General features: G+C 47.4%; 1 protein-coding gene across 12 annotated transcripts in view; it reads right to left on the bottom strand.

The window, feature by feature from the left end:
• Positions 1-467: 467 nt before the first annotated feature.
• Positions 468-14,165, bottom strand: part of PPP2R5C (protein phosphatase 2 regulatory subunit B'gamma) — a 131,796-nt gene continuing 118,098 nt past the window's right edge. For 8 of the 12 annotated variants that reach the window (XM_033850604.2, XM_073800037.1, XM_033850607.2 and 5 more), the window contains 3 exons: positions 13,621-13,693; positions 8,223-8,339; positions 468-2,930 (listed from right to left, as the gene is read on the bottom strand). In XM_033850604.2, the coding sequence (XP_033706495.1) occupies positions 2,799-2,930; positions 8,223-8,339; positions 13,621-13,693 (322 nt within the window). In that variant the 3' untranslated portion in view covers positions 468-2,798. Of the gene's footprint in view, positions 2,931-5,215; positions 5,302-8,222; positions 8,340-13,462; positions 13,694-14,165 lie in introns of those variants that run through there. The other 4 variants (XM_033850608.2, XM_019952271.3, XM_073800038.1 and 1 more) reach the window with 3 other exon arrangements.

Consider the following 14,165-nt stretch of genomic DNA (forward strand, 5'->3'; position numbering starts at 1 on the left):
AGGCTCAGCAAAGACGTGGCTGTGATGGACGGCAGCGTGGGCGCCCAGCCAGTGTTGAGCGAGGGACTCCAGCTGGTATCCCTGGCGGGGCTGCCCTGCCCCTAACTGTCGCCGGACAGAGATCGGAACCGGCTTGCCCAACACCATGGCTAAATTTAGCGTCATGATGAGCAGTAAAATTCACATGTTCTTTATTTAGTCCATATAATACACCATTTGTAGAGTTTTTTTTAAAATTAGATAAAAGAGCATATTAAATGGCAAGTGTATGAAGTTTCTCTTCATAAACAATGTCAAAACAAAAAGTTTTGAATTACAAAATGTTAAAAAATATGTAGGTACTTAACATTTCACTAAAGCATAAAGTTACAGATATTTTCTAAAGAAAAATAATTGTGCCACTTACCTATTTTTGCTGTTTCTATGAACTTTTTTTATTCTGTACATAGGACATTTTGTACAAAATATGAAGTCTACATTTTTATTACTCATTACCATAAAACAAAGGTACAATGTATGTACAATATTAAAAGGAAGCCATACTAAAGCTGCACTAAAAAGACACTCGGAATAGTGACATTTCTGATGTACAGATACATTTCAGAAAGAGTGAAGATGCCAAACGCAGAACTTTATGAAGAAAAACAGTCACCAGTTTATTTTCAATGTAGTACTTCTGAAATCAGTTTGGTACAGAATAAACAGTGTATCTATGTAATAATATGTCAGTTGAACAATTAGCACAGGGAATCTGAGTACTAACTAGGAAAACTTTCATAGGCCAAAATATTAAATAATACTCTTGTCAAAGAAAATTAGTTTCTCTCAAAACTTTTTTTTTTTCTCCCTTTTTGGTGAATGTTTGTCTTCAATAAAGAGCAGAAGTAAAACCTAGACAAAAAGATGTTCTTATCCGTTGAGCTTTCCACATCACCCAAACACTGGTATTCTGCTTTTTCCCTAGGGCAAGAGGAGAGGCTTCCCAGAAACCTCTGTCACAAACATAACTGAGAACATCCAAACCAAGTATATCTGAGAATCTATCAGCTAAAGACGGAAGTTCAAACAATGGTTTATCAAAATACATAAGACGCTGCTTTATACAATAAAAAGCACCCTTTTTCCCTCAAAAGGAGAAGGCATCTAAACTTTTTTTAAAGGATAAATTTCATCATGGTGAAGTGGATGGATACTTCCTGCTCACAAAGAGGGCTTCTCCCCTTTCAGCCGGGGCAGCTTCTAATTTAGCACTTGCTTGGAACACCAGAAATCCCCTCCCTCCAAATGATTTTCCTACAGGAAACAAGGAAATAAACATCATCAAAGGGTTTAAGTGAAACCAACGGGCAGCAGGTACCACAGCTGCACAGGGAACCACGTCTGCTTCTCACAACGTCTGAGTGGATTCCCAAGACCTCAACTGAAAAACAGATCCTGAAAGAAGCCACGTTTTACCTTTGATGTATCAAGACATTTAACATCAAGTTATAGAATCTTATGCCAGAGACAGAAGAAACTAGAATCACTGGTTTAGAGCAGCAGTACGCATCTCAGATAGCTTTCAAGCAGGATAAGTAAGTCAAAATACTGGCCACCCGGAAAGAAATAAAGAACAAAGCGTTAAGTTTAAAGATTTTTCTCCTCGTGCTGTTCCATGACAAACAAAAAGCTGAATCCATGCAAGGAAGCCTGAAATATTCAGCAGCACTGAAGACCGAGGAAAACTCAAGACGCTGTATTTTCCTTATGAGGCGTCTATTACGTGCGCTCTTTTCAACAGAAAGAGACTCCTTGGAAGCCATCGCTGCTGCCGCCTCCACGAAGCCCTCAGGGCCACACTGCGGGGAGGGGGGTGCCTGCCCACGGCGCTGTTCCTGCTACTTTTGCCCAAAGGCAGCGGTGGCCTGCATCAGGCCCGAGAGCTGGCCTCACTCAAAATGATCTCGTCCTAATTTTCTACAAAATGTGGAATTCTCAGAGAATATAATTTTATTAATTGAAGAGCCTTGTTCAAAGGCAACAACGTGTAAGCAGAGAGAAATCATTCTGCAAAGAGTAAAACACGAACACATCACTTTAAAATTCCAATTCCAGTCAAGAGAAAGCTCTTTTTAAAGCAAATTTCTCCTACGTGCTCACTCCCGGATCCTGGTCCTGGACCGCAGACTTGGAAATATGGCTTTAGCGATATGCAGCAGCCGCAGGACGTGGCACGCGTGGCATTGGTCAAAGTAAAGCAGGACCTTAGGAAAAGACAGCGGCCGGGGACTGTCGTGTCACTTTCCCAGTTGAGCGGTGTTGGAACGATGACAGCAAGGAACCACTTCAATGAGATTAAAAGACAAAAACAACCCAAAAAACCCCAGAAAGAAACTGCTGGCATTAACAATCACGTGGAAACACTCTCAAGGGTTGTAAAGTCTTAAAAAGTAGGTAATACTTTTTTAAAGTGCTCCTTTGATTTGAAAAACACTGATATTATCATTGGACCACCTATCTTAAATGATCGCAAATTCCATTTGGGGAGAACGTGAAGATGATGACTAGGGTGCTTTCCTTAGCTCTGATTTTGGAAAACCGGCTTACTTGGGACCGTGCAGGGGACACCATGGGCGGCATGTGGCCCTGGGTGGTCACCATTGTTTGAACTCCTAGTCTCGAGCTGAGGCGGAAGGATGTTATTGCCTACGGAACGGGGTTGGAGAAAGCTTTGACTTGAGTGTAACTGATTTGCATGGCACACAGAGCGTGTACTTTCTACAGACCGGAGCGGGGCTGGCGCGCGCACGGCGTCGGGGCTAGCGCCCGTCCTGGGGGACCAGCTCGTCAGCACGGCCGTGGGCCTCCAGGGCGCTCTTGGTGTGCAGGTCCTGGGGCAGCTCGGACTTGCGGCGCACCAGGGGCCGGTCCTTCTTCAGGTCCTTCTGTGCCTGGAATAAAAACGCACGGCGTTGGCTACAGACCCAGCGACCCGGAAGTGTGCTCGCTCTGCACTGAGCCAGCGGTGTCCACACTCAGAGCCTCCCCGGGGATTTGGAGCACACAAAGGGCGGGATGTCTCTTATCACCCTCATTAACCAAGAACGCCTCATTTATTAAAAGTAACCCAAGGACGGCGTGCATAATATTGGCATTGTGGTCTTCTAAAATGAGTAGTTTTGTACAGAGCATCGAGTACCGCTATTTTGCAAATTCACCAGTTTTAGTAAATCCCGTAAATGGTAAAATCTTCCTATTTCACAAAATGTTACCGAAGTCAGTTTATGGCTATGTCCCTTCCAGAAGCATTTCAGGAAGTTGAAATTTCCCTTGGAGGTAAATAAAAAGAAAGAATGAATAACATACTTAAACTGGACTCGAAGCCAATAAATAACAGGTCTAAAACTTCTATCAAATTTGAAAAAAAGATACTTAAAATGAGAGGTATTAAACGGGTCATGTAGGGGGAAAAACCCTCTAGAATTCAGAAAAACTGTATTTAATGATTTGTATAAAATTTCCTAATAAGGGTAAGATATAAGACTCCCACTCCATTCCATTTTTTTCCTAAAGTTAGGACATTTTGGTTTTACTCAACAAAACAAAACAAAAACAAACACCCCAAAACAAAAAGCCCTACATGAATCCCTTTTTGCATGGGGATTTAGAGATCTGTGTCTGCAAAGAAAGGCGGGGGGGGGGCCCTGATATGGGGCGTTTATACACCGAAAGTGTCCATTTCCAGGCATAATAGTTAAACAAGTTATTCGGTTTTGGAGTAGGGCCATTGCAGCAATAGCAGTATCTTTGAAACAAAACAACGAGCCACCTATATCACCTAGACACAGCGTCCAGGAAGCTGCCAGCACATGAGGAACTTTAACCAGAACCCCGTCTTCCTTTCTGTTTAGTGTCTCCAGCAAAGGGGAGATTATATTTAATGAGAAGAAGTTACGTTTGTGGTGGTGGTCAAACTCCTACCAGAAGAAAACCTGTATTAAGTCAATCACTTGACAACAGAAAGAACGTATCCCTAACCACTCCTCACAGCACCCAGCTTGCCAACGTCGGTGGTACGACATGCAGAGTGTAATTCTCTTTGCGTTAATGAAATAGCCAAGGCCTTGCAGACGCCATGTATGAAAAGTGCACACTTTTGCAGAGCTAATGTTTCTTAGGGTTCTTTGCAAACTTGTATCTGACAACCTCAATAATATCAAGGTTTGTAAGGAATTTTCCATGACATCATTTTAGGATTATTTCTAGAACTGTTATTTGAATATTAACGTTCATTTATGGCAAAGGCAGGAATTCTGGTATTTTTCTCCTGGGAACTAATGTAAGATGCCTTCAGGACAACCCCGCATGTCAGGAGACTGTGGAGGCCCCTCCGTCCCTGAGGGGCTGCCTGTCACGGTCACAGTCCTTGTAAGAGTGGTCTCATCTGTGGAGCGTGTTTGCCTTCGACCAATGCAAAACTCAGAGGGAAATTCTATCCTGAATTTTATGTCCATTCCAGGTGGAGCTGTAAAACAAAGCGAAGCGAAGCAAAACAAAATCAGGCCTTTCCCATACTTGAAATATTTAATAAATGCTGCAACAGGCATTCCAAAGAGAAGAAACATTTTGACAGAAAATGCCTGGAACCAATAAATGCAAGTTGAGAAGGCAAACATGACCCCGGAAGCTTCTGGAAGGACAGAGTGTGATGGACCCATCTGAGCCTTTCTGCATAGCCATTTAAAACCAGTGTGTAAAGCAGAGAGCAATTTCACAAGCGACAAGGCGGGAAAAAAAAAATCAGAAAAAGGGGAGGCAGGAGAGTGGGACATCATGCAGACGGTCCCTCTAGACGAGTGACACTGGTGGAGGGATGTGTGGGCCGAGCATGCTGTTGACGGTGGGCAGACAAGACAGACGGACACGCTGCCCCAGACGCCCCTACGGAGGTGCGAGCCGGAGAGAAACGGCCTCTGTCTGCAGCAAAATGGCAACGCTGAAAGGCTAAATCTATACAGTAAATGGGAAAACGACATCGGGGTGGGTCATACAGAAGAGCGCACGTTTTACTACTGAATTTAGGACAGAACTCATCAAAAATCTCTCGAGGGACCAGATTTCTTTGTCTTCACCATCACAAGCTGGAATGACAGGGAAAAAAGGGAAAATACTTCATGTACATAACATTGTCAGTGATTTTCCTAAATATAAAAGCCTTAAATACACTTCTACGTACTGAGTAAGGAATACCTTCACTTCCCACCTTCCGTCTTTCTACACCTTCCTTAACTGCATGGTTGACACTGCTTTCCTCCCGACCGACTGTTAAAAATGAGAATTGTAAAACATTTTAAATGTCTCTGATATAAATGTCATTCACATGAACGTTACTAGTTTATTTTGGAGGTTCTATATAGGGTTACACAATCTTCTCAAAAGAAACCCAAATCATGGTTCCGACAGGTAAATAGGTAATTGAATTCCTCCACAAGATTCCAACCAAGTACATTCCATTAGCATTAGGGTCTCCTCTCCCGGTTCTCCGGCAACACTGTCGTTTCCCTCACATGCATCCCGAGCCCACATTCGAATCATTTCAAAGAAATGCGGGATTATTTTGATATTTGGGGGAAATTCAATTGACCAATAGAAATCTACAGTAAGTCTTGAAATTGGGTCGTGTTAGTCTTCCAACTTTATTATTTTTTCAGAGTTATTTCGGCTATTCTAGGTCCTTTGCATTTCCATGTGAATTTCAGAATTAACTGGTCTATGTCTTTCAAAAAAAGAAAAGTGCCTGTTGGGATTCTGACTGGATTGCGTTAATTTTGGGGGAGAACTGACGTCTTAATAGCATGGAGTCTTCCAACCCAGGAATGTGATCTGTAGAGATCTAAAGGTTATGGGTAGGGGGATGATTTTTGTAAGAATGTCAATTACACAGAAAACTCAGTCATACAGTCTAATTTCAAAAGTCATGAAAACAAACCAGCAAACTGAAAGAGCTCTCCAAGCAATGTCCTGTCTACACGTGGTGTCTCACAACTAATGAGGAGATGACTACAGAGGCTGCTTCCTTCATAACTCCTGCAGGGAAGGAGGGAGACACGCCCTCCTCCAAGGGCCGCTGGAAGATCGGCCACCACGGAGATACTAGAGCTGACTTTCAAAGGCAGTCTTACTCAAGATGAGAAAGCTATTTTAATTTGCGTTCCTTCATCTCCTAGAGTAGGCCCTAAATCAGAAACCACAGGTCCATAGATTACGTAATTATGTAATACGTTCATTACATTTTGGGCATAGTTTATTCTTTTCCTAGCTTTAATTATCAAGTCCAAGGATGCACCTACCAAAAAGAAAAATCCTCCAACCCTAAAAATATTTAATGTTTAAAGACTGGCTTGCTAGACATCAGTTTCCTTTTCTACGTTGTACGGCCCGAGTGACCTAAAGACTAGTATGTGGTCACAAACCCACAGGCAGGCTTGCTGGTAGCAGGGACCCTGATTTTGATTTCCTCTGACCGCCTTCAGTAACGAGGCCAGTGTTCACGTCTTTTAACCCACCTGAAGCCAAAACATCAAAATGGTAATCAAAGAGGTGGCCTCAAATTCCTTTCCAAGTTTAAAAAAAAATTAAGAAGTAGGAAAACTAACACCCCAGAGAGAGAGGGAAAGATAAGGATTTTCACGTTTTTTATTCAATCTGTTCACTGCTAAGAATATTGCGAGGAAATTATGGAATCCAACTGGATGAAGTAAAAAACGAGTTACTGCTGTTCTTGCACTGTATGTTTCGTGTTTGCGTCCACCTGCTTTTATCTTAACCTAAGGCCAAGAACTAGCCGGGCAGGAAGGGGCAAGGACGGGCCAGTGCAGGTGCTTTACTCTGGAAGCACCAAGGGAAAGGCATCTGGCCTGGCGCTGCCTGGTCGGAAGACGATGCCGGCCACATATGGAATCCCAGATTTCCTAGTAGCCACATCGAAAACGTGAAAAGCAACTGATGAAATTTATTTTAATAATATTTTAAAAATTTAACCCAGTAGATCCAAAATACTATCATTTCAACATGTTGTCAGTAACAGAAAATTATGAAGGGGATGTTTCAAGGTCCTTCCCTCACACTAAGCCTGGGAGCTCCCGGGTGTGTTTTGGGCTGCAGCATGGCTCAGTGCAGACGGCCACATGTCACGTGTGCCTCAGGGCTGCCGTGTTGGGCAGTGCAGTCTGCATGGTCTAGAGCCTGTGCTCTTGGTGATGCCTGATCCTGTCTGATCAGGTGGGGAATACGATTTACTTGAGTTAAAAACAAGTAGGTTAAAAAAAAAACCCCTCTCTGTCTGAGCTCAGAATGACACTATCATCTAGAAACCATCTGCATTCAGTATGCAGTATAATTTTAGCCTAACTTGTTACTTTTCAGAATTGTAGTGCTGGATGTCTTTAGGAATTCTTAGCTCAAAGGGGATTAAAGTTTCAGAGTCAGAAAGGGCCATATCCCCATATCCCCATATCCCCAAATCCAGTTAGCACTTTATCAACTGCAAGGATTGAGAACAGGAGGTACAATCAGAGACCTACAGCAACTGCGAGGCTCCTTATACGTGGGAACTCCACCCACTACCCTCTTTAAAGCCTAGATCGCAAAGGTTCCCCATTTAGCGATAGGGGCCTTTCTTTGGATCGGTGGTGATCTAAATATGCGTCTCCACAAAGTGGAAACAAAACCACTTGAGTGTGGGTATTGCATGAGGGTCCTGACAGAGCCCTGACCCTGGCACAGGCCTGCGAGGCAGCGTGACCCTGCTGTTGAGAGGATGAGGGCTCTGCCTGATGTCCTGGGGCCCGGGGGCCGGCAGTAACTGTGGAGAAGTAAGAGGGGCGCCTCTGGGCCAGAGCAGAAGTCGCACGGGGGCAGAGGGCGCAGAGGGGGAAGACATCACCGCAAACCTTTGAGTCTTTGCTCTCGTTAACATCTGACTGCAGTGAAGAATTGGGATTATTACTGTTAAAGTAAATGAAGAAAGACATTTCAGGCACACACTTAATCCTTAAAAACTGTTTCTACTAATTTGATCTCAGATATATGGATGAAAGGTTTCCTGTAAGATTACCACCATGGCATTTTTCACTTTAGCTTATACACAGGAGGCAGTGCTGTCTATCACATCACTAAGATCACAGGCACGTCTTAAGCAAGTCTCTAAGGAGCGCACGCAGCTCAGCTCTGTGCACTTTTACCTGGCGAGCCTCTTCGTTCACTGTCTTTCTCAGCATCTGCACATCTTCAAATAAAGGCCCATCTGTCTCCACTGCCACCGGAAGGCTCATGGTGCTCGCTTGACTACACACTGCGTACTGCAATGCAAAGCGCGGAGTCACTCTCGGTCAGGTCAGCGCTCAGGGCTCAGCTCCAGGGCTCCTGGCCCAGGCCACCCCCCGCGGCCCCTCCTGAAGGGAGCCCACGTGCAGGGAAGTGCTCCCTGCCCGGCCTACACCTGCAGCGCCTGGGCCCCGGGCGTCGCCTCACTCCAGACTGTCCCAGCCCCTTGCTGGGCAACGCCCCACCCTGGAGCCTCCAGCCTGCTGACTCCCCGTGAGCCTGGATCTGGTCACGGGAAGCTTCCCGTGGAAACCTCCACCTCCAGCCCCCAACCTCTGGGCACAGCCTTGCCCTCCTCTATCTGCCCATCTCGGCATTTTCCAGACTCGCCTAAACCCCATTACCGATCACACCCTTTTACTCACAGCCTCTCTGCTCTCCTCCCAAACAACACAACCCCAATCGGTCCCACAGCTTGCACCTCACTCTGCAACTCCGTGGCCGGCCCTGCGGGAGGCCTGGTACGCCCACGTGTCAGTGGGGTCCCCTTGGCTCCGCTCCTGTTCCCCACGGGGCGCCCTGGGACTCCACTCTCTTCGGGGTCTGGGCCAAGTCAGGCCCTGCTGTGAGCAGGACGGGTTTCTGACTTTGTTTCTGTGAGTGGGACGTGGGTATGAGATCACTTTGGAGGTGGCTGTGACGGCGCGGGTGAGCTAAGGCACACGGAAGGCCCTGACTGTCCTCAGCATTTGGCGGCCACTCTCTGTGCGTCTGCCGCGAGCTGGGCGCTATTCCAAGCACAGCCTGTAAAGTGTCTGCTATGATCCCACTTGGCTGACGGGAACGCTGAGGTACCTACGCTAACCGCGGGGCCCCAGGCCAGTGAAGGGGGAGCTGGGGTTCCGAGCCACAGCCTCGCACCCCTTCCCCCACGCCCTGTGCCCAGCTCGTGCCCTCCTGGCCACAGCGAGCCCCTCTGCCTGGGCTGGGGACCCGGCACCCACCCCTACGACCCGCCTGGCCCACCACCTCCCTCCTGCCAGGCGTGTGAGCGACCAAGAGGGCCGCTCATCTCTCAGCAGCCCCTCCTGCCCCCGACCCCTCGGCTCACCCTCGCGGCTCTGGGCCTCGCCTCTCCGACGGGACGCCGCGCACCAGGCTGTGGGTGACCGCTCTGCGGCCACGCGGGGGCCACAGTCATCCCTGAAGCTGCCCCTCCCTGCCTGTGGTGCCGGCCGCCCCCCGCTCCTCTGTCACTGCTGGGAAGACAGTCTGTACCCCTCCTCACGCCCCGAGGGTCTCGCTGACCCTTGCCCGCGCCCCCCCGACCCCCCCACCGGCCCCCGTGGCTGCCTGGCCCAGCCTCTCCACCACCCTGGGAAATGCGCCGCTTCCTCGCGGGAGCCACACCCTTGGCTCTGTTTCCTCCACCCGATGGGCACCCAGGCCCCCGCGGCGCGCTATGCCTGCCGCCCCCCCGTCAGCCCCGTCCAGCAGCGGCATCTCCACATGTTTCCCCAGGAGCCCCCGAGTGTCCGGAAGAGCTTCCTGAGCGCAAGCGTGCCGAGGCCACTAGCTCTGGATGACGCTGTGACACCTGCACACTGTTTTGGGCATAAAACCCACGGGTCCTGCCCCCTCTCCAGCTCTGTCCCTGACACAGATCACACCCACCCTCCCCCATGAGTGACGCTCCGTCTATGAGCAGCTCGGTTTCCCAGTCGCCCCTTCCCCTGCCTTGAGTCCCCGGCTGGTTAAGCCCCTTAGGTGAGCCTCTAAGAGGCTGGCTCCGCCTCCAGGGCGCCCAGCACTCTTGGGGGCTAAGGTCCTGGTGCCGCGGGGACGCCTCGCCGTGGCCACCCTACCCTCCAGCCTTCCTTTACGTGTCTCTAAAGGCGCGACCAGGCCTCTCGCCAGCATTGCCGGCACAACCCCCAGCGTGTGCTATCATCCGACCGCCCGGACTGGATTCTCTTTGCTTCCATCCTGGCTCCCCTCCTTAACACCTGGGGCCGTGTCTCATTCTCAGTTTTGTTTCCTGGGAAAGCGCATTTGGGACACGCAGCTGGCACCCATCTGCCCAGAGAGGTGGTGACCTGCTGGGCGCAGGGAGCTGGGGTCTGCATGGCGCCTTGCCCCCTGGGGCTCAGCTGGGCGGGGCAGACAGAGCAGAGACACTGCAGTGCTCGGGCGGTGGTGCGGGATCTTCAGCTTCGGCCGCACCAAGAGGACACCAGCGCTCTACACGGACCCTGCCAGCGGCCGTGCCTAGAGCAGTGCGGGCTCCGAGGCCCTGCTGGGGCTCAGGGCAAGGAAGAGTACGCACAAGGATGCTACAAAATCGGTGTCACTAGCAGGCTCGGGGGCAGAGGATTCTCACTAGGAATAAAAACCTTCCCGAGGCTGAAGGTCTTGACAGGTGAAATAAGGAAGGCCCGTTTCCCCAGAGAGGCTCATCTCCCAAAGGAAAGGCAGGCAGCCAGACTCTGTGCCCTGGGCCTCCTATGGCGTCGTCTTGTCATTGCAAAGGGGCAGAAACACTGAGCCAGAGCCACACTTAAAATTCACAGAAGTGCCTTGTCTTCATTTCACATGATCCCCACAAAAGGGAGACAGGAGCGAAACTGTGACATGGCCTCTTTTGGTGGACTAGGAAAAGCATATTTATGTTAGAAATCTTCACTACGTTAGAAATCTTCACTATTAAAATCTTCACTTTAAAAACATTAAATCACATTAAACATTAAATAAAAAAATTAAATCCCATTTTTTAATCCCATGAAAAAATTAAACCGCCACAACTGCTAAAACAGACACAACTCAAATCCTGAAGGACCACAGCTTTCCAAATCCCAACCGGCCTAAACAGGGACCTGCTTTCACATCTCCAAGCAGACGAAAGACTTAGCCTGTGAAAACACAAGGGTCAGCATCAGGAAGACTTCTAGGTACACGCCAGTGAACAGAGTGAGGGATTGGGAACCCACCTAAAATAAGGAAGCTATTAAATCATTTCTCAAAACGGCAGATTTGAGATGGGGAATCGGGCTTCAAAAACCCACCTACGTGTTTTCGTTACGGAAGTGGCACGCAAGCTCTATTACCCACAACACGATTTACTTTTTGCTGCTGTTGTAAATGGCAAGCAACGACTACCATTTAGAAAGGACTCGAGAGAGGGTGAACAGCGGGTACCAAGGCCCTCGTTTCCACTTGGAGACATTAGTCCACGAAGTACTTTCCGTTTCAGACACTGCTCGGTGGACTGGAGCATGCGGACAGGACCTGCTGGGGTGTGGTCACAGACGGTTTTCACAAGCAGACGCGAGCAGGACGGCGCTCAGGTCAGAGCGCCACAGCACAATGCAGGGGTGAGCGCAGGCAAAGCCCACCGCACTCAGGCTGTGGCCCGAGACATTTTAAAACAGAGCAGCCAAAGGAATAAAAATGTGATGTAAGAACACTTAGGAAAAGTTCAGAAAAAGAGAAATGAGGACAATATATATTTTGGAAGGAACATCTGTTACAGCACAGCAGTGAAACCAGGCCACCTTTGCTAATACAACCACAGCCAGCTCTTCGCTTGTAATGCAAGGCTTTATGCGACTTTCTATGAGATTATTCCTATTTTCCAGGTAAAATAAATAACATCAGACCCTCTGATCTGTATATAGTTTACATGTTTTTCAAGGGTGTTGATTTCAAGGGTGTGTGTGACGGGGTCCTTGACGACCCTGATTGGGACCCGTCTGCCCTTGGCACGGGGCCGTCTGGACAAAGCAAGACGGCCTGGGCCCCGTCGGGCAGGGTCCATCCACCCACACTGCCCCAGACGTATGCTTTTACTGTGTCTTACAACAAACGTCAGTCAGTATTTTAACCTCACGTTCAACATAAATTCTATTCTTAAAAGTACATACCCAGGGGCTTCCCTGGTGGCGCAGTGGTTGAGAGTCCGCCTGCCGATGCAAGGGGACACGGGTTCATGCCCCGTTCCGGGAAGATCCCACATGCCGCGGAGCGGCTGGGCCCGTGAGCCAGGGCCGCTGAGCCTGCACGTCTGGAGCCTGTGCTCCGCAACCGGAGAGGCCACAACAGTGAGAGGCCCGCGTACCGCAAAAAAAAAAAAAAAAAAAAAAGAAGTACATACCCATAGCTATCTACCTAAATTAGCTACTACACAGTTTCACATGCTATTTTCACATAAAATAGCATTTCTGTGTAAGAGCATGGAATAAAAATGGTTAGAAAAACGCCAGTTACTTGTTTCAGGTGGCATCAAGGACATACACTTAAGGATGTCATTCAATTTTCCTGTGGTTTGTGTCTTGGTTATAGTTTTATCAGAGGGAATACAAGTCAGTATGTTGTCATATAGGTATTAACTCTGTATTCATGTATCACTTTTTATTAAACATCAGAGAGATTGAAAACCCACATAGCAACTGAGATAATAATGATTTATGCATACCTCTCACCAAATAAAATAAATAGCCTGTAATCTGGTTCACTGTATTGAACCTTTCAGGATTTTAGGGGTAGCCGAGTAGCTTTCCTCAGGAAGTAAAGTCTTTTCTGGGGAGCTAAGGACAGCCTGAGAATTCTTAGTGTGGCAAATGATTTTCAGTGATAATCGGACAGGCACATAGCATCAGAAAGAACGTCTGTCGGGACAGGGCTCCAACGCCCAGCCCCCGGGGGTCAGCCCGAGGTAATGCATCAGGGGACACTGCTTCAGTGCTGGCAGTTCCAGAAGACACGTCATTGGCGCCCACCTGCCAGGCAGGGCGTGCTGGGATGGGAGAAAGGATTAGCGGCTGAGATGACGGAAGTCGGTCACCTTTTAACAAGAAAGGCTCAGCCTGCAGAAACCTCATTTTAGGAAAGAGGACATTGACTTCATACTTAATCTATTTCAAATCTAATTTCTTTTCCTTTAGAATTAATTTGATATTAAAAAGAAAGGAAAATATTGTTTGAACTACAGCATCTATGACATTTGAGAAAGCAAATTACAATCTTGGCCCAAAACAGAGCTTGTATCCTGACTTTCTTTTTACCACAGTGTATTCATAAGGTTCATATCTTATTTTAAAAGCATAATAATAAAAAAAATGTCAATTCTGTGGTAAAAACCTTTGTGGGGCAAAATAAGTACTTGTACAAAGTTGAAAAGTATTTTTATTGCAGATATTTTCATATACAGTGTTAGTGAAATTGATTTCCCTCCCCTCTCACCATGAATCCACACTCCTATCTCACAAAAACATTCAAGTTACACCCTAGACGTTTTCAGGTTACTCTCTTTTTTAGTACCTGGGGGTTTGCTTTGGCTAGGTTTTCTATTTTAACCCACGCTTCTTCTCGTTCTTTCATTTTTAGCTTCTCTCTGAAAAATAGTAAAATGTCATTGGTGTTAGAGAAAAGAATCAAATTCAAGAGAGAAAACGTTAAGGGGGAACGTGGCCAGCAACACAACACCTATTCCCCTTTGTCACTGTCTGGTATTATTCCACATACGTCACAGTGGTGACCACAAGGTACATAACGGGAAAAAAAAAGAAACTGGGCTTAGAGGAAAAGAGTTAAAAATATAAATACACCAAAATTTTAACATGTCTAAGAATTTAAGCTCTTAGAAACACTTGCACAAGCACATCTATGTCTCCTTCCTTCCCCTTGTTTTGTCGCTTCATCACAGGACATGTATGATTTTGGTGAGAAGCTTACATACCCATGAAAAGTGAGACCACACCTTAGTGTGAAGGAACCAGGTGAAGACGTCCTTACAGAGGCGCAGCCTGTACATCCGTACCAACAAGGCACATGACCTTCAGCACATGACTTATCATGGGACCAAC

The sequence above is a fragment of the Tursiops truncatus genome, chromosome 2 (assembly GCF_011762595.2).
Source record: "Tursiops truncatus isolate mTurTru1 chromosome 2, mTurTru1.mat.Y, whole genome shotgun sequence".
Classification (NCBI taxonomy): Eukaryota; Metazoa; Chordata; class Mammalia; order Artiodactyla; family Delphinidae; genus Tursiops; species Tursiops truncatus.